The sequence below is a fragment of the Carcharodon carcharias genome, chromosome 34, assembly GCF_017639515.1.
Source record: "Carcharodon carcharias isolate sCarCar2 chromosome 34, sCarCar2.pri, whole genome shotgun sequence".
Lineage (NCBI taxonomy): Eukaryota > Metazoa > Chordata > Chondrichthyes > Lamniformes > Lamnidae > Carcharodon > Carcharodon carcharias.
Genome location: NC_054500.1, coordinates 6556126 through 6569796, shown reverse-complemented (window position 1 = coordinate 6569796; position 13671 = coordinate 6556126). Strand labels below are relative to the sequence as shown.

The 13671-nt window shown below is 45.1% G+C and overlaps 1 protein-coding gene across 3 annotated transcripts in view; it reads left to right on the top strand.

The window, feature by feature from the left end:
• The window catches only part of LOC121272599 (neuroblast differentiation-associated protein AHNAK-like), a 98939-nt gene extending 89306 nt beyond the window's left edge, over positions 1-9633 (top strand). For all 3 annotated transcript variants that reach the window (XM_041179255.1, XM_041179256.1, XM_041179257.1), the window contains 2 exons: positions 323-516; positions 2048-9633. In XM_041179255.1, coding sequence (XP_041035189.1) covers positions 323-516; positions 2048-9133 — 7280 coding nt within the window. In that variant the 3' untranslated portion in view covers positions 9134-9633. The remainder of the gene's footprint in view (positions 1-322; positions 517-2047) is intronic.
• The last annotated feature ends 4038 nt before the right edge of the window (positions 9634-13671 follow it).

Genomic DNA, 13671 nt, shown 5'->3' with positions numbered 1-13671 from the left:
CCACTGTACCCTTTACCCACTGTTCCCTTTACCCACTGTTCCTTTTACCCACTGTACCCTTTAACCACTTTACCCTTCACCCACTGTACCCTTTACCCACTGTTCCCTTTACCCACTGTTCCCTTTACCCACTGTACCCTTTATCCACTGTTCCCTTTACCTACTGTTCCCTTTACCCACTGTTCCCTTTACCCACTGTCTCCTTTACCCACCCGTTCTTTCCCTGTTGGATGGGATCATCCCTCCTCCCCAATGCCTTATGACAGCTGGCACTCTTGCCCATTTCTTTTTCTGACGGTTGCTTGTGGCTGTGACTCGGCAGGAGATCAGCTTCTCAGTGCCAAGGTCTACTTTGACAATGCCAAGTATGAGGATGTGATGAAGATTCTCCAGAGTGCGGAGCCGTACAAAGTTGCCTTCTGCCTCAAACGGACCGTGCCCAGTGCCGATGTGGCCATTTCGTCAGAGACCGGGAACCTGGAACTGAAAGGGCCTGAAGCCAAAAAGACTAAACTGGTAAGATGTTCAAGAAAAAAAGCCCTGGCTTATTCAGGAACCTTCCCTATAAAATGACAACTTTCTAAAACCAATGGGTGATTTTTTTTTACTCTTGCAGTCGGTTGGAAAGCAGTAGCAAAACCAACAGCCGATTTGTACACCACCTTGTCTCCATTACCATGGAAACGGAAAATTAGGCTCATCTGAAATGGGCAGTCAGATCCCCCTCAGCAACCCTCCCCCCTCTTGCCCCCTGCTCCTGTGGGAGCTCACTTGTAGAATGGTCACCTCACAGAGAGAGAAAATCAAATAAAAATAGGAACAAAATGATGAGTGAAGATGGAACCTTTCTTACGTCTATAACTAGCAATGAGTCACAGGACTCATTAAACTCTCCCTTTTCCTAAAATTGGCAATGTAATTGTAAATAAGACTGTGTGATGCTGTGCAGAGGGTTTTTGGAAATGTTTTGAAAAGTCCTGCAAGGCTGGGAAGATTCTACCACCATCTGATAAACAATCCAAAGCCTATACTTTGTGAGCAACCTTTGCTTTTGGCACTGTGGTTTTGAGGCACGCTGACAGTGCAGATCCTTTCACATTTAACACACAACGAGGGTGGGGCGGGGGTGGGGGGGGGGTGGGGGGCGCGGGATCTGTAAGATAAACCTTAAGTATTGCTGAAAGAAGAGACATGCTATCAAGGCTTGTCATCTTGCACTCATCAGGACAGCTAAGCAAGACAAACCAGCAGTAAAGGGCACAACAATTTATACTGGATGAGAAGAGAGTGCTGATTGGTTGGCGACTGTATGTTAATCCTTTTCGAAGTTTTGTTGGATAAGGCTAGTAAGGCTTATCGAACCCAGGTATGGAAAATGGAGTTTAAGATATGGATCAGCAATGATCTAATTGGATGATACATATGAACATATGAATTAGGAGCAGGAGTAGGATATTCAGCGCCTCGAATCTGCTCCGCCATTTGTTAGGATCATGGCTGATCTGATTGTGGCCTCAACTCTGACTCTCTTGTTAATCGAGAATCCATCTAACTCAGCCTTTAAAATATTCAATGACACTGCCTCCACTGCTTTCTGGGGAAGAGAATTCCACAGACCCTGAAGCTATAAGGTTAAAATAGGTAGCTACGTTCCAGTCCGTCCAATGTTAGTTATGGGCAAAACCTTTAAAATCTATAAACTCTAAATTAGTAAAAACTGAGATGCATTGTGCGAATCAAAGACAGTCAGCATAGATTTATTAATTTACTTTTGAAGGTTGACTATAGTGACAGATGCAGGTAGGAACAGGAGTGAGCTAGTCAGCTCCTTGGTAAGTTCTGGGGGCTGAATGGCCCCCTCCTGATCCAAGGTTCTTGTATCAAATCCCTTATTCCAGGAAAGAATTTGGTGAGTGTAGACCACATTGGACGTTATTCAGGAACAGCAAAAATGGAGGAAGTGACTTTGAATTGACAAGCTGAATGCTATAGTTAATGAGAGTTCCCTGTTTCTTCCTGAAGACTAATGTCCGTGTCTTTTGTTTAGAGTGTCAAGAGCATCTCACCCGTCAAAAAAACGAAGAAGCTAATGAAAGGGAAGATCCTCAGCAAGGAAGAGGCAGATGTGGAACTGGATGTGCCGGTAGATGTGGAGTTTGCATTCCCTAAATTCTCCACGTTTAAGAAGCTGACCATCACTTCCCCCAAGGATGCGGCTGCTTTGAAAGGTGACACCGGGGTCACACATCCAGAGGTCGAAGCTGAACTTTCTTTGGGAGAGGGACACGTTAAAGACAAGAAGAAAAAGCTCAAGTTCCCGGGACTCCGGGCAAGAGAGTCGGGAAAGGCCAAGGTCGACATCAGCCCGAGAGCACCCGAGCAAAAAGGCAGCGTCTCAGTGAAGACGCCACAGGTCACGACGAAAGAGCTCGAAGGAACTGGGGTTGAATTGAAAACTGAAGCTAAGGTGCCTAAAGTTGATTTGTTGTCCAAAACTAAAAAAGGGAAAGTAGATGTCCCCATTTCAAAAGCTAAAACTGAACTCAAGGTTTCTGATGGAGCAGAAGTATCTGCTGTAGGAGAAGCACCTGAAGGCAAATTGATTCTTGGGCTCCCAGCGAAAACTCCTAAGGTTGAATTAGATATCGGTTTATCAAAAACTGAACCCGATGTCAAAGGCCCATCAGTTGAAGGCGACGTGAAGGCTAAAGGACCTGGCTTGAAGCTGAAAGTGCCCTCATTTGGACTAAGAGATGGCGAATCAGTAGATACAACAGGCCCAAAAGTCAAATTAGAAAGTAGAGAAGCAGAAGGTGAGGTGATAGGCCCAGAGGGCAAGCTGAAGATGCCCCAAATATCAATGCCCAGCATTGACATTTCTGTACCAAAAATGAAACAAACAGAAGAAGTAGATACCACAGCAACTGCAGCACGAGGTGTAGAAATTGTTGTCGGTAGTTATAAAGCGGAAGGCTTGGAAGGAAAAGTTAAAGAACTTGCACAGAAAATCACAACAATTGACATTTCAGCCCCCAAGGTCAAGGTGCCAGATTTTGATATCAGTCTACCTAAGGGTAAGGCTGACATTGCAGCAGCAGGGCTTGATGGTAAGAGCCCTGACCTTAGAGCTGCAAAGGTTGAGGGTGAAATCCAAAAATCCAGGATCAGTATTGAAGGACCTGAGGCCAAATTGAAGATGCCAAAAGTATCACTCCCAGAATTTAGCATCTCTACCAAGAGCAAAGAAGGCCAGGTGGATGCAGAAGTGGAAGCCGAAGGCCCAGATATGAAAGGCCCCATGTTGAAGATGCCAAAATTCGAAGTCTCTCTGCCCAAAATGAAACTAGGAGAGGCTGAGGTTGATGGATCCCCACCAACAACTGAAGCCCGGGTAAAAGCTCCTGTGTCCGAGGTGCAGGTCTCCAAAGTCAAAATGGATATCAAGGGCTCCCAGATGGAAGAACCTGAGGCAAAAATTAAACTCCCCTCGATGAAAATGCCAAGCATTGATATTGCAGTGCCCAAGGTAACAATTCCAGATGTTCAGGGGGTTGCAGCTGACCTGAAAACTTCGAAAGTCAGCATTGGTGCGCCTGAAGTGAGCTCCGAGGGATTCGATCTGAAGTTGAAAATGCCAAAAGTGTCACTGCCAAAATTTGATATCTCAGCCAGTGATAAAGGGGCTGAGGCAAAGGTAGATGCAAAACTGGAGGTAGATGGTGAAGATGGCAAGTTCAAAGGAATGAAGATACCCAAATTTGAAGTGTCTCTACCTAAAATGAAACATGCGGAAGCCGAGACAGATCTTCGTGCTGAAGCCGACGTAAGTGGCCCTGGCCTTGGTATTATGGGAAAACTGCCTTCGGTCAAAATGCCAACAATTGGCATTTCAGCACCTGAGATAAATGTTCACCTTCCGACCGGTAAGGCAGATGTCTCAGTGCCAGGTGTCGAAGGTGGCTTCAAGGCTCCGAAAGCCAGCATTGGAGTGCCAAAGATTGGCAGTCAACCATCCGAACTGAGTCCAGAGACACTTGACTTGCAGTTGAAAATGCCAAAAGTGTCACTGCCGACGTTTGGTATATCAGCCAGTGGAAAAGAAGTGGCGGAGGAAGTACACCGCCCTGGAGTTGATATTAAGGGAAAGCTGCCATCAGTTAAAATGCCAACAATTGATATTTCAGCGCCCGAGGTAAAAATACCGGAGGTGGATATTGATGTCTGCCTTCCAAAAGAAAAAGCAGAAGTTGCCGGCATTGCTGCTGGAGGGGATGGCAAGGTTCCTCATGCCAGTGTTAAATCGCCAAAGATTAGTGGAGAGAGCCAAATGCCTGGAATAACCCTGACAGGTCCTGATGCCATGTTTCAAATGCCAAAGGTGTCACTTCCAAAGTTTGATATTTCAATTAAGGGTAGAGAGGCTGGAGCAGACGTTGATGTGAAAACAGGAGAAGGGTTGGAAGTTGAAGGCCCAGATGGTAAAGGAAGAAGTCCACAGCTTAAAATGCCCAAATTTGAAGTCGCCCTTCCTAAGCTGAAACCGGGTGATGTTGATGTGTCCGGCCCAACGATTGAGGCTGACATCAAAACTGGTAAACGAGACGCAAAAGTCTCAAAGGGAAAGGCCGACGTGGAAGAGGTTGAAAGTTCAAAGGTGAAACTGAAACTGCCTTCAATGAAAATGCCAACAATTGATATTGCAGCCCTTCAGACTGAGGTCTTAGATATTGATCTCAGCCTTCCTTCAGTTAAATCGACTTCCGCTGCTGAAGGCGATTCCAAGACTGATAGAGGTAGCCATCCAACAGGGGCTAGCGTTGAAGGGCCCGATGCCAAAGTGAAAATGCCCAAACTGTCACTGCCAAAATTTGGTTCTAAGAGTAAAGTGGACATGGAGGCAGATGGCAGCATGCCAAAAGTTGAAGGAAAGGTGCCCTCTCCAGCAGCAAAGGGAAAAGTTAAAGGGAAAGCCCTTGACATCGATATCAAAGGACCATCTGTCGATGCAGATGTTGATGACATAAAACTAAAAGGCAAAGAAGGCAAACTTAAGATGCCCAAGTTCAAAATGCCAACATTTGGAACTTCCAAGAAATATGAAGAGGGTTTCGACATCTCCGTTCCTGGCGCAAGAGCCCCTGATGTAGATAAACACGTTTCGAAAGGTAAGATTGAAGTTAAAGGACCAGAGCTTGAAACCGGGAGTCCAGAGGGAAAAGTAAAAACAACCTTTATGAAAACTTCCAAATTTGGGATTTCAGCATTTAAAAGCAAATCTCTAGAAGCTGAAGCGAGTCTTCCTTCAGATACCAGTTTATCAAAGGACAAAATAGAGGTGAAGGGCCCTGGTACCAGTGTGAAAACACCAAAGATGGACATCAGCACCAAGGCTCACGATCTGACCAGTGAAGGACCTGACATCAAACTGAAGATGCCTTCTTTTACAATGCCCTCCATTGGTATATTAGGACCAAAAGTAGAAGCAGATCTAGAAGTAGGTACCAAAACCAAATCTGACACTTTAGATACTGAACTAGAAGGCTCTGGCAGCAAGTTGAAAATGCCAAACATACAGATGCCATCACTTGAAATTTCGGTGCCTCAGGTAAAGCAGGTGGACACTGAGGGCCTGTTGCCAAGGCCAGAAGTTGATGTCTCAGAAGCCGCCCTGAAAACCTTTGGGGGAGATTTGAAGATTCCGAAAGTGAAAGGTCAAATAGGAGTGCCCAGCTCGGAAGAGAAACAGAAGCTTCCTTCGGTGAAAATGCCATCGATTGACATTTCGGTGCCCAAAGTGAAGGCTCCAGATGTGGACCTCAGTTTCTCTGTTCCCAAGGTCGACGCTTCCATACGAAGGGCTGAAGGCGAGGCTACTTTACTGAGCTCTGAGCCTGAAGACGTGGATTTCAAGCTGAAGATGCCCAAGTTTGGGATGCCCAAGTTTGGTTTGTCTGGGTCAAAACAGAAAGATACTGGTGCTGATGTTTCGGCACCTGTGGATTATCATGTGGAGGATGCTGAAGGCAAAGGGATGATGTTCAAAGCAAAAATGCCTAAAGTTGACATTTCTCTACCCAAAGTTAAGCAGTCCGAAGTCGACATTGATATGGATGCCTCACTACTTGAGGCTGAGGGACCTGATACAGAAGGAAAATTTAGAATGCCTGGAGTTACTCTGCCAAAGTTCTCACCACCAAAAATGATGGCCCCAGATATCAATCTTGATGTCACCTTGTCCAAAGACAAAAAGATGGCTCGCGAGACAACAGACCCCAAAATTGACTCACAAACTGCAGGAGGTGAATTCAAAATAAAGATGCCACAGGTGTCATTGCCTGGTTTTGGCATCTCCACGGCAGAGACAGAGGACGCGGATCTGGATGCTGGTCGCCCAACAGACAAATCTAAACCAAAAGCAAAAGTAGAAATTAAAGCCCCTCAGCTGGAGGGAGGGGTAGAAATAGAAAGCCCGGAGGGCAAAATCAAAGGGGGGAAGATCAAAATGCCCAAGTTTCAAATCAGCACGTCAAAAGTCAAGGCTGAAGGTGACGCGACTGAAGTTAAAGAGGCGGCTAAATCTGACGTGGAAACAGAGGGGGGCAAATTGAAACTGAAACTACCAAAATTTGGGATTTCGCCGAAGTCCTCCGAGCTGGAAGCCGATTTGGAGTTGGAGGGCTCTGATGGAAAGGTCAAAGCATCCAAATCCAAAATGTCCATGCTTGGCATTTCGCTAGGGAAGGGTCGAAAGTGTGAAAGGGAGACCAGCTTGGGAGTTTCTGGGCAGGTCGAGGGGGACCTTGATGCAGATGGTGGCAGAAGGTCAGAAAAGTTCAAGATCAAGATGCCATCAGTCACCATCCCCACCCCAAAAGTGGACATTGATTTCGACACGGGCTCACCAAAAGGTAAGGTTGCCTCCATTGACCATGAAGCCAAAGCTGAAGTGAAAGGGAAAGCAGGAGTACAGGTAAAAGGCGAAACCCAGGCCCCGGGCGTAGTAAGCTCAGACAGTTCTGAATCCCGGTTTAAAATGCCCAAATTTACGATGCCTGATTTCAACATCTCCGGGAAGGATGGCGACGCAACGGTGGAAATGAAGGTGAGGACGCCAGAAACGGGCATCCGAAGATCGAAGGTTGCAGCAGACACTGAGGGTCCAGAGGTGGACGTGGATGGCAAGTTTCAGATGCTGAAGGCGAAGATGCCCAAAGTTGAGATTGATTTATGCAAAGATGACTCATTCGGAGGAGGAAAAGCTGACATCAAAGCAGGTGTAGATGCTCGACAGGTTGGCCAAGATGGCATGAGTTCAGAAGAAATGTCCGCAACAGGGTTCTTTAAAATGCCCACCATTGAAATTTCAACACCCAAGATCGGAGATTCATCAGTTGGGGTGGAAGGAAGTGGCACTGAAATTGGCCTGCGTCCACTGGAGGGCAGAGGGGGTCTTCGGGAGGCTGATGCTGATGTTATTCAATTGAAGATGCCCAGGATCGAGCTTCCCTCGTTTGGCTCATCTGAATCCAAGGAGCTGTCTGGAGATCGAAGCAGCACGGGGGCTACTGCGGGCAGCTCTGTGTCAAAAACTAAAATAGACATTAAAGGTCCACAAATAAGCATCAAAGGTCCGCGAGTTGAAATCGATGCGACAGGAGCAGAGCTGGATGTTTCAGAAGGCAAGCTGAGCAAACTCAAAGGGAAAATGTCAAAGTTTGGTGTGGAGCTGCCAAAAGTCACACAGCAAGAGGAGGTGAGGTTGACCACTGGTGTTGGCAAAGGTGAAGGCACGGCAAAGGGCAGAGATATCGGTTATACGTCGCTCAAGGCTGATGTTGACTTTCCAGATGCAGAACTGACAGGATCTGAGGCGAAACTAAAGACTGACAAGACCAAAAAGCAGCTATTTAGCTTTGCGAAGACATCGTCGCCCAAGGACAAAGGGCACGGCAAATCTCTAGCTGCAAAGGGGGGCGTTGGTGTAGGGACTCCACCCGAGGTCGATAGTTCAGAGGCCAAACTGAAAACGTCCAGGGTGAAGATGCCCGGCTTTGGAATCTCTTGGTCGAAAAATAAAACCACAGAGTTTAATGGGGGTTTAGAGGCAGATGCATCAAGAAGAAAGGTGGCAAGGGCTGAGGAAAGTGATGACACCGATAGCTTGGATGGAAAATCCAAAATGAAATTGAAGTTGCCAAAGGTTAGTTTCACGCCCGTTAAAATCCCCGCAGTTGACGTCACCTTAAGTGGGCCGGGTGATGCGTCGGGGCTTCATGTTAATGGGGAGAGTGAGATGGCTGGGAGCCAAGGAATGATTGGTAAAATCAAACTCCCCAAAGTGGAATTCTCCTCACCCTATCAGAAGGACAAAGACGGTGACAACGAGCAAAGTCTCCAACTGGTCAAAACAGAGATGTTGCTGTCGAAGGATGATGCTGGACCCCAGTCCAGTCCTGACCAGTCTTTCAGGACTTCATCCCCCAAAGTTAACGGAGGGGATGTGAGAGGGGCAAAAATCAAGGGGTCCAAAATAACCTTTTCAGGTTTCAAAAAGCGAAGCCACGAAAGAGCACAATCGGATGAAGATCCAGAGGCGTCCAATCTGGTGACATCGACTGCCAGGACTGAGCTGGCGCTGCTGGAGTCGGGAGGGGATGCGGGGCACACCAAGATGAGCAAGTCAAAAACTAAAGTGGGATTTACTTCAGGTAAATTCAAAGGAATGTATTCTGTTCACGGTGCTGCCTCAGCTCAGTCTGACTCGGGTAAAGAGCCCAAACACAAGGGCGCTGCAGACAGCCAAGGTGAAGAACAAGAAGAGTCGGAAGTCAAAGACAAGTCAGCTAAATTCAAACTCCCAAAATTCTCTCTTGGCTCCAAGTCTAAAGGGGTGCTGGAACTCAGCTCCACAGAGTATCAAAACAACACCATCTCGGAACTGCAGCTGGAGGATGAGGAGTCTGCAGCACGGCACTTTAAGTTCCAAATGCCCAAAATAGGGTTCACAACCATCTACCATGAGGAGCACACTTCTGAGGAGAAAATTTTTGAAGGGGAAGGTTCTGTGACTGTGTCTAAGGGGAAAAAACAGATGAAAACTGAAACTCTGACCGATAAATCAACCAGCATTTAACTGAAGGCCAGAAACAGCATGGTGCAAGGGCGCGAGGGCGAAAACTCATTGCCAGCACCAGTTCCTGAATGGACAAAGACTTTGCGTTGTACAGATCTCCCTCACATGGACCCTTCCGGCAAATTAACAGCGTTCCTGAGTTCCGGTGCAGAGGCAAAGATGACTGGAGTACAGTTTGGCATTAAACACTACTGACTGGAGCCTCCCTGGGCTAGAAATTGTGGTTGAAACTCATACTGTTTCCGATACCGTATGTTACAATACGCCAAACTGTGATCTTCTAATGGAAGGCTGTGCACAGAACGCAACTTATTTAAGACCTTCTCTGTGACTAACACTCACCAACATCTTCCATCATAGGCATTCACCCTTAATCTTCTCTTGGTTGCTTCAAAAATTCTGCTTAGATTGGCAATTTTACAAAAGTATTGTGGCTTTAATATATTAATTGTAGATTCAAAGTCAAGGGCTTGGCTAATGAGTAAAGGGTTTGTACAGCCGATTGTTTCATTTTGTCTTGATTTAGGGTATCTAAGAGGATGATGTTTAGTGACTCTGACTCTTCAGGAAGAATTATTAAATAGGAAGAATCCAACAGAGTGAATAGGGTGAATGAGTCTCAGAGTGAATCAATTCCACAGGGTTCACGAAGTGAATGAACCCCAAAGGTTGAATGGGGTGATCGAGGTGAATTAATTCCAATGGGGTGAACCAGCCTCATCCTGTTTGCTTTGCCTGTGGTCTGTGGAGGTATCCTGGTATTAGTTTAAGGGGACCTTGGTCAGTCTAATATATAGATGCTTCATTTTATTAAACATCGGCTTTGCAAAGCAGTTGTGTAAGGGTGAGATGTCAAGTGGGAAGGGATGCCTTAGACAGCTCGCTCAGTGTGTACACAGTCAGGCTCCAGCAATGTTAAAACTTAATTCATTCTTTTAGCTGTATGGAGCTACTTGTAGCAACATGCTGAAGGCAGACTATAGGAAGGTCTTGGAACTCAATGATTGCACAGTTCCATTCCTAGAACAGGGGAATTGGAGGGATTGTTAGAAATTGTCATAGAACCTGATTGAGGAAATTCAGAGCATTTATATCCCATTAACAGTTTTCATGCAGCCATTTGAAGTGCGTTTATTGCCTGCTTTTAAGGTACATTTAGCTCTTCTAGTGTGTGAAGCTTTAATTACCGCAGCAGGTAACAAACCAGATCAAAACAGCGGCTTGGCACCTTTCTACTTCTGATGTTTCTGCTCCAACTCATGAACGTTGACTAAAGGAAAGCAGCCAATGAGAACCCGCCTATAATAATGCTACTTGCACATTTCTTAAATGTTTATCTTAGTATAACTGGAGGCTGTAACAAGCAGCGAGGTCCTGTCGGACAGACCCATGAAAATTTATCGCAAAATCTTTGTGACAGGCAAACTTCTACCACACGGCAGCAGATGAGACCCGATGACTTGATTCAAATTGATAAGGCAGCTAAAAAAGTGTACGGGATACTTGGCTGTGTAAGTAGAGGCATTGAAGACAGAAACAGACAAGTCATGCCAAACCTTTATAAATCATTGGTTTGGCCTCAGCTGGAGAGTTGTGTTCAATTCTGAGCACCACACTTTAAAAAGGATCCTAGAACCTTGGAGAAACAGCGCAGAGGGTTTACCAGGGTGATACCAGGGATGAGGGTCTTCATGGAGAAGATGAGGATTGTTCTCCTGGGGGTGGAGAAGGTTAAGGGGGAGGCTTTCAAAATCATGAGGGGATTATTGGTAAAACAAGTAAAGAGAAACAGATTTCCTTTTGGCAAGTGGGTCTTTAACCAGAGGTCAGAGATTTAAAATAATTGGCCAAAGAACTGGAGTGGAAGTGAGGTGAAATTTCTTCCCACAGAGAGATGTTCTGATCTGGAATGCACTGCCTGAAAGGGTGGTGGAGACAGATTCCATGGGAACCTTCGAAAGGCAATTGAGCAAATACTTTAAGAGGACCAATTGGCAGGATTATGGGGAAAATGTGGACATGGGACTAAATTGGAAAGCTCTTTCAAAGAGCTGGCACTGGTATGACGGACATAATGGCCTTAAGGTTGGATGGTCAGGTCCTTTAATTGCTTAATTGATCCTGTCAATGGCCTCAATTGGCTTTTGATAGGTCGGTGGGCTCGCAGCTGATTTTGCTGCGCTCCAGCCTTCCTGACATATGATCTATGGTTCTATGACCCAACTCAGACTGACTTTCAATGGCAGTTTGCGTACTTCAATGAAGGAAGCTACAACTGGACAATATGAACCTTATAGATAAAGTTGAGGAGAAACGAACATATGAATTGGGAGCCAGAGGAGTCCATTTGGCCCTTTAAGCTCTGTCATTCAACAAGATCATGGCTGATCCAATTGTGGCCCAAATGCCTACCCCCGATAACTTTTGATTCTGTTGTTAGTCAAGAATCTATCTACCCCTGCCTTAAAAATATTCAGTGACTCTGCCTCCACAGCTCTCTGGGGAAGAGATTTTTAGTCTCCAAACTATAAAGAGATTCACGACCCTCTGAGAGAAACAATTTCTCCTCATCCTTGTCTTAAATGGGAGACCCCTAATTTTTAAACTGTGTCCCCTAGTTCCGGTCTCTTCCACAAGGGGAAACATCCTTTCAGCATCTACCCTGTGATATTCCCTCAGGATCCTATACGTTTCAATAAGATCACCTCTCATTCTTCTAAACTCCAGAGGATACAGGCCCAACCTGTCCTCATAAGATAACCGCCCCCTCGCCGTCCCAGGTATCAGTCAGGTGAGTCTTCTCTTGAACTGATTCTAAGGCATTTATACTCATTCTTAAATAAGGAGACCAAAACTGTACACAGTACTCTACATGTGGTCTCACCAACTGTAGCAAAACACCCCTACTTTAAGATTGTATTCCCCTTGCAATAAATGCCAATATTCCATTTGCCTTCCTAATCACTTGCTATACCTGCATACTAACTTTTCCTTGATTCGTGTACCAGGACACCCAGATCCCTCTGTACCTCAGAGTTCTGCATTAACTCTCCATTTAAATAATATGCTGCTTTTCTATTCTTCCTGCCAAAGTGGACAAGTTCACATTTTCCCACATTATACTCCATCTGCCAAATTTTTGCCCACTCACTTAATCTATCTATGTGCCTTTGCAGACTCCTTATGCCCTCTTCACAACTTACTTTCCTATCTATCTTTGTGTCATCAGCAAATTTAGCAACCGTACATCCAAATCATTGATGTAAATTGTAAATAGTTGATGCCCTAGTACTAATCCCTGTGGCATGCCACTTGTCACATCTTGCCAACCTGTAAATAGCTCATTTATATCTACGCTGTTTCCTGTTTGCTATTCAATCCTCCATCCATGTGAATATGTTACCCCATACACCATGATCTCTTATTTTGCATAGTAACCTTTGATGTGGCATCTTGTCAAATGTCTTCTGGAAATCTAAGTACAGCACATCCACAGGTTCCCTTTTATCCACGTTGCTGGTTACTTCCTTAAAGAATTCCAATAAATAGGCCAACGTGATTTCCCTTTCACAAAACAGTGTTGACTCTGCCTGATTCCATTGCGATTTTCTAACTGCCCTGCTTTAACCTCCTTAATAATAGATTCCAGCAATTTCCCAAGACAGATGTTAAGCTAAGTGGCCTGTAGTTTCCCGCATTCTGCCCCCCTTCTTCCTTGAATAGAGGAGTCACATTCGCTATCTTCCAATCTGATGGATGATGAAGTTATAAATGATAGTTTTTTTAAAAAAAAAGATAGGAATTGAGATGAATAAAATCTTCAGACGCTCAATGAAGTTGTAATGGAATTTGCAACAGTGAAAGTCAATTTCATTAAAGATTGTAGTCGGATTACGTTAGATGAGGTTGGCGAGGAGAGTCAGATTAAATAGGTCAGGATTAGTGATGAGAATCAGATTAAATTGGTCAAGACTGCTGGTGATGTCAGGTTAAATTGGTCAGGGCTGCTGGTGATGCCAGGTTAAATTGGTCAGGGCTGCTGGTGATGCCAGGTTAAATTGGCCAGGACTGGTGAAATCAGTCGGGTTAAATCAGTTGTGATTGCTGGCGGAAGCCAGATTAAATTGGTTAGGGTTGCTGGTGAGCGATAGCTACAGTTTCCTATTAGTCATGCTCCTACTTGCTTTTTACTGAACTTCATCCACACATTTTGGTTCTTCGATTCCTTTGAAAGGCTGTTTGTTGGCCACACTCACCAACTGTTTGATGTTTAGTATTAATGGACGCCGGAAAAATGAACTAAAACCATACTTACACAATCTGTCTGGAGAGAGTGGGGAAATTATTTTGGAGAATGCAGCAATTTGCAGTGTTCATACCTGTTACAGATTTATTCATTTCCTGCTTTTAATATTGTCTGTGCAAAAACTATTAAATCTTGTTTTAAATGAGAAAGTCTTGAAATCCTTTAAGTACCTTCTTGCCAGTTGCTCAAGAGATTTGTTAGTTTCCAAACTATAAAGAATTCGTAACCTGAT